At 44.1% G+C, this 6,914-nt stretch overlaps 1 protein-coding gene across 1 annotated transcript; it reads right to left on the reverse strand.

The window, feature by feature from the left end:
• Nucleotides 1-353: 353 nt before the first annotated feature.
• On the reverse strand, nt 354-5,492 carry LOC134077069 (keratin, type I cytoskeletal 13-like). Its single transcript, XM_062532455.1, has 7 exons — nt 4,975-5,492; nt 4,638-4,720; nt 4,278-4,434; nt 2,265-2,426; nt 1,812-1,937; nt 1,231-1,451; nt 354-700 (listed from the first exon to the last, which is right to left on the reverse strand). The coding sequence occupies exons 1-7, from the start codon at nt 5,446-5,448 to the stop codon at nt 583-585; spliced, it is 1,341 nt and encodes a 446-aa protein (XP_062388439.1). The 5' UTR covers nt 5,449-5,492; the 3' UTR covers nt 354-582.
• Between the last annotated feature and the right edge of the window lie 1,422 nt (nt 5,493-6,914).

The following is a 6,914-nucleotide window of genomic DNA, read 5'->3' on the forward strand; positions in this document are numbered from 1 at the left end:
ACCTATTTTATGACACTTTTGTCAGGAAAAGGTAGTAAGGGTTCGCACTCTGTAAAAAATAGACAAAGTCTTTGCTGAAAAAACTCTTTTTTACTGGGTGAGCAGACGTTTCAGCCATTCGGCTATTCTCAATGCTCGTACTGAGTCAACCACAGACATGCAATTAACAAATAGGTTACCCACTTGACACTTTTGTCCAAAGTGACTAACAGAATATGAGCATTGCAATTGCCAACAACAACAACAACAACAACATCAAAAATAAAGACAGAGGTAGCACACATATTATCCAGACATTTTATTTTGACATTCATTCCAAGTCCACAAACTGCTGCTCTCTGGCTCCCCCTGGTGTTTTTAATGTCAATTTAATTTCAATTTAATTTCACTTATAGAGCGCCAAAACATTACACATGTCTCATGGCGCTTTACAGAGTGTTAAACATTGAAGAGAGCCCATGAGTAACAGGGGCAAGGAAGAAAACCCTAGAATTGGAGATACATATACAGTAGGAAGAAACCTCGGACAGATTCACGACTCAAGGGTGAAGAACGCTTGTGAACGCTTGTGAGCGCTTTTCCTCAGCGATACATAAGGCCTGAGGTGGAGGACGAGGTGGAGGAGGAGACCACCTGGCCATTCACCCTCTCCTCCGTCACGGTGACATACTTGGTGCTGGTGGACGAGGAGGAGGACGAGCTGAAGAGAAACACACACAGAGGTGAGTGCAGGTGATCAGACAGGGAACTCGCACCTGATCTGAACCAAACAGAGTGACACCACACTGCTGGTGTTCCCACTCCTACGCATCTCACGCTCACAGGGGAGCTACACCAGGCGCGTAACTGAAGCAGACCGTTCGCGACGCGTATGCTGCAGCAGTTAATAATCACTATAATCAATGGAAATAGCTACACCAGACGCCACAGTGGGCGTACGTTCGGAAAGAACGACCAGTCTTGTAAAATGGATTTTATGCATCGCGAATGGAACAATTCAGTTAAGCACCTGGTGTAGCTCCCCTGTTAGAGACTTCATAGCATCCCTCTATTGACTAAATGATGCAGTGCAGAGAGATGTGTGACAGTGATTATCCCTTTGGAAAAATGAAAGACCATCTGTCTAACACAGCCTTTGTATACTGGCCGAGGCTTTTTTCATCCTCTAAAAAGTTGTATCGGACATTTCATACAACAGCTGAAATGGTGAAATTGAGTTTTTCCACATACCTGCTAAGTTGGCCATCCAGCAGTCTCCTGTACTCGGCGATCTCCAGCTCCAGCCTGGTCTTGATGTCCAGGAGCATCTGGTACTCTGAGCTCTGGCTCTCCAGGTTGATACGCAGCTGGGCTAGCTGGGCCTCCAGGCTGCTCACCTGAGACTGGAACCCAGACATCATGCCTGCGTACCGGGTCTTTGTCTCAGCAAGGGTGGACTCCAATGAAGCTCTCTGTGAACACACACACACAGAGAGAGAGAGAGAGAGACAGACAGACAGACAGACACACATATGCACACAAACACAGGACCAGTGAGTACAAACATACATACACAAAATATATTTTATACACAGTGTTTTTCCCCCACTGGTTTTCTACAGTATGAGAGGCAATCCAGTGTAGAGGATCAGTGGACGTACTGTACCATGCTGGAGATGGACATGAGCTCAATCTGCAGAGCACACACACACACACACACACACACACACACACACACACACACACACACACACACACACACACACACACACACACACACACACACACACACATGCTTTGTATCACCCCATTTGACTGGGCTGTGGACGTACCATGGTGGAGATGGACATGAGCTCAATCTGCAGGGCCTGGACAGTGCTCTTCATGGAGGTCACTTCAGAGCTGCTGACCTGCAGGGTGCTGGTGCTGGTGGTGACCTCCTTCTTCAAGCCCTCCGTCTGCAACAGGAGACGTTCCCCAGACAATTGTGACATTAGTGTTTATATATGATATATATACTGTGCATACATATATGTTAGTGTTGGGTAAGTTACTGTTACTTGCAGTCACTAGTTACTTCTTTCAAAAGTAACTGAGGCTATGTACACACGTACCCGGGTATTTTTAAAACCGAATATTTCCCCCCCTCCGTTTATCAAATGAATTTTATCCACATTACCTCGTTATCGAAAAAAAAAGAAAAAGACCTTCCACACTTAACGGAACATCCGGACTTAGAAGAATCATGATCTTTCTTTAGAATACACTGTTCATAGTTCACTGACCTTGGCCTGGAACCACACATCGAGCTCCTGCTTGTTCTTGGCGGCCACAGTTTCGTAGTGCTGGCGGACTCCCGCCAGGACAACAGAGAGGTCCTGCTGGGGCGCAGCGTCCACGTCCACACTGACCTGGTGCCCGACTTGTGTGCGCAGGGCGAGCAGGTCCTTTCAGAGCGGGAAAATTAAATGAACATAAGCTGGGACTTAGTCGTTCAAATCAAAGCAAACTACAGGCCTAAAATGGAATGGGTGTGCCATACCACCATAACAAACAACTAATACAGCTACAACACCTGCTATACTGCTAAAGCTATCACTGCTGCTGCTGCTACTACTACTACTACTACCACTTTCATCAGTACTACTACTACCACTGCTACTACTATCACTACCACTAATATCACCACTATTGTCACTACTACTTCTACCACTATCACCACTACTATTACCACCACTGCTACTACTACTACTAATGTCAGCACTATCGTCACTACTACTACTAGTACTACTACAGTACATCTACATCTATTAGCCTACTACCACACCTACCACCACTACTACTACTGCTACCTCTACTACTTCTACTACTATCATCACTACTAGTTAGTACTATTACTATCACATCTACTACTACTTACTAATATAGGCCCTGGTCTTCACACATGACTATGAACATCCACTTGACTGCACATGTCATGTGCTGATGCAGAATTGTAGGCTTTAGGTTGCAGTGGACAGAATGATTTACGGCCGTAGGAGAGGTATGTGTGCCCCCTGGTGTGAACCTGTCAATCATGTTGGAGAGGGCCGTAATTCCCTTTTCTTCACTTTCACTAATAAAACACTTCTTTTGTGAATGTAGCCGTTCGACTATTACTATGATATTGATATTGCTATCAAAGAGAAACTATGTAGGATTGGCGATTTCATCTCCGGTTTTGGTTTTGCTTTTCGTTTTCGCTCGTTTTATGCTTGCATATTTCTCTTCAGAGCTTCCCCTACAGCTTTAGGGTGAATATTTATACATAACATAGGCTATATAAATATATATAAATTGCAAGCGTGGTTCTTCTTGTTCCTTGCGCGTTTCAGACTTCCAGATGTAAACAAGGAACGATCGCCTCCTGCACAAACTGCAATAGCGGATAGGGACACTGGGGGCGGGAGTAAATATGACTGATTTCGATAAAACTGGCCAGTCAAGCAAAACAACGATTTCTAAGCGATTTTATGACTATGAAATTGTTGCACAGGGTATCTTTAAAGGTGCAGTCTGAGATATTGACATTGCTATTAAAGGTGCTGTCTGAGATATTGACATTGCTATTAAAGGTGCAGTCTGAGATATTGACATCGCTATTAAAGGTGCTGTCTGAGATGTTGCTATTGCTATTAAAGGTGCTGTCTGGGATTTACTTCATCTCATGCCCATCATTTTTTTTTGTCACATTCAGCATTCATCTCCTCATGCATGTTACAGTATCTGCCCCTGTTGTGAGAACAGTGTACAACAAAAACTGAAGGCAGTTTCTGAAGGCATTCCATCCCAGGCTCTGAAAGCTAATAACCATCTAAGTGGGGCCAGGCTGTCACTCAAACCAAAACAGTACCTGGCATGGAATTTCTCTGGGAATATGGAAGGTAAGAGTGAATTACCTCTTCATGCTTTGTTTGGTCCCTGGTTAAAATGTATTGTTTAAATATATCTGTCTCTAGTTTGGAGTTTCACATGGTTTTAAACTGGAGTTGGGAGTTGGAGTTTAAATCTGTGTTAAACTCCAAACTAGCGGCAGAGCAATTGTCCCGTCATGTTGCACAAAAGCCTCTGTTATTCAATTTAAGTAAACATAAACACAAACAAAGGATGACTTCCTGCAAAATCCCTGACTGCATCTTGCTAATGCTACAATGCCATTATGCTATTATGAGAACCACTGTCTACTGCAGCCACCTCTTGGCTGAAGTGACTGTGAAGTAGGTTGTATGCAATGCAACAGATACAGTTGGGTAATGTACCTCTTCGTGGCTGTTTTTGAGCATGTGCAGCTCTTCTTGCAGGCCAGACAGATGAAGAGTGAGGTCTTTATTGGCAGAGGTCAGGTCGCCAAGGACAAATTTCAGCCCGGCCACATCTGCTTCCACCGACTGGCGAATGGAGAACTCGCTCTCATACCTTCAAATCCACAGAATGTTTGTTAAAAGACACATATCAGAATTCATACCAATTACATTTCATGTAGCATCACCCACAGAAAAATGTCCATCTATACAGTATCAACCCTATTTCATAGCCAAAAGAAATCAAACAAAGACTATATATGCTCTTATTTTGTGTACAGTACATGAATGTGAACATGAATGCATACAAAGCCTCACTTCCGTCTGTAGTCATCCACAACCATGTTAGAGTTATCAACAGCAAGATGTATGGAGCCCTTCAGTTGAAGGAATCCTTGTATCTGAATTGAAATACAAAAAAACTAAATTAATTTTTGCAGTGATACGAAGATGCCAACAAGAATAGCAGAGTTAAATTCTAGCGACCTGTTATGTTTTGGTTATCAGAATCAGAATCTTTAATGCACTGAATATAGAAGTAAAGAATTTCTTTTGGCTCAGGTGTCAATATAAAAAGAAAAGTCTATAGTGAAAAAATATACCATCGAAAAAACAAAAATGAACCATTTACTTTGGCTAACTTACAGTACAGTACCTTGGACTGCAAATCGGCAATGACACTCATGAAGCCCATGGAGTCGTGCGCTTGAGGAACAGCCTTGCTCTCCAGGAACAGTCTGATCTTCATCTCCAGCTCCGCGTTGGCCTTCTCCAGGACCTGCACCTTGACCAGGTAGGCAGCCAGACGGTCGTTGAGGTTCTGCATGGTGAACTTATCGTTGCCGATGACTCCTCCACTCAAGCCTCCCAGGCTGAAGCCTCCTCCTGCTCCTCCAGCGGCGGAAAATCCATAGCCTGCACCACCACCGAATCCACCACCACCACCTCCACCCATGGACAGAATGCGGGATGAACCGGAGATGCGGACCCCTGCACCGCCGGCGCCGCCGTACACGCTACCGGCTCTCATGATGCCCGTACGGCTGCTACCCCCGGAGAGGGAAAGGCGAGAAGATCCCCCACTGATGGATCCTCCAGAGAGGGACATGCGGCTGGAATATGACACCATGCTGAGGCAGATGCGAGGAGAGCAGAGGAGGGTCTAGGTGGGCTGTTCTGGAGGAGGCTGTGCCCCACATGAGTGGTCTCCAGCGCTTTTAAAGCCTTTTAAAGAATTTGCATACAGCACCAGAAGAAACCCTCCAGCATGATAATGGAAACATGTTGGAAGGTCATGTTCTTTGAGCCAGGAGGGGGGCAGTCACCCGAAACGTTACTTGGTGATTAAAACCGTTAGCGTGGAGCTCAGTGTGTGGTTTCAGATTTGTTCTCTCATGTTCTGAACTTTTGCAATCCGGGACCTGTCAGTTTTTTTGGATGTGCGCGCCTCCTCTCTAAGGTCATATTTTCCCACATATTTCTGAGAAGGTCAAACTGCAGAAAAAGGGAGTGGATGGGACCATTACATACTCAGTCTCAGAGAATCCCTTTCACACAAAGTCTTACGGCTGGGAGTGGAGCTGGACCATTACGCACTCAATCTCAGATAATCCCTTTCAAACAAAGTCTTACGGCTGGGAGTGGAGCTGGGCTTGTTTGTTTACGCACTCACATAAACAACATGATCCAACCCACATTCAAGTTACCAGCACAGGTGTTTGCACATACTGTACACAAACACACAAGCCTCTACATGGGATGCAAAGAAAAAACAGTCAAATGTACATACACTTTCTCTCTCTCTCTCTCACACACACACACACACGCACGCATGGACGCACGGATGCACGCAGGCACACACACACACACACACACACACACACACATACTTTAGACTACCACACCCTGTGACAGGATTAAACTGTCTGCCAAATGAATAAATGTCAGACTCATTATAAACAGAACATGAAGCAAATGGTTGTCCCACATAATTTCTGCTGCAGAAGGCTCAACATGAATGATCAATTCTTACTAAAATATGAATTCACAAATTGCGCTGTTATGTGTTCCAGACAGTCAATTAACAAGACAACTTATTCACTTAACTTTGTATCAAATCAATCACTTGGCACAATGGAACATAGTAGTACCTGGTGGTAACATATGGTCAAGGAGCTGGGCTAGCTTGCAGTAGCCTGAAATGTTCTGGCTTCCACTGTTGTGCCCTTGAGTAAGGCAGTTAACCCTGTTGTGCCCTTGAGTAATGCAGGTAACCCTGAGTTGGTTTGAGGACAGTGGCCCATGTAATGTGATTGACATACTGTATATAAACCGCTTTTTGTAGAAAGAGGCTGCTAAATGAATAACTGTACATGTACCTTTTCTATTCACACCAAAAGAGTTTTTTATATTGTTAGAAAAAAAACATGTTTAATGATCTGTTCTGATTCAAATAACAGAATGTATCAAATCAATGTACGAAATAAATCAATATTCAGTGTGCTTAGCACAATATAGCTCAATGTCACTGTATGTATTCACTGCATTATACACATATTAATTGTCTTCAACACCATTGTAAGGATCTAAAATTCC

Source organism: Sardina pilchardus, chromosome 3 (assembly GCF_963854185.1).
Source record: "Sardina pilchardus chromosome 3, fSarPil1.1, whole genome shotgun sequence".
In the NCBI taxonomy this organism is placed as follows: domain Eukaryota; kingdom Metazoa; phylum Chordata; class Actinopteri; order Clupeiformes; family Clupeidae; genus Sardina; species Sardina pilchardus.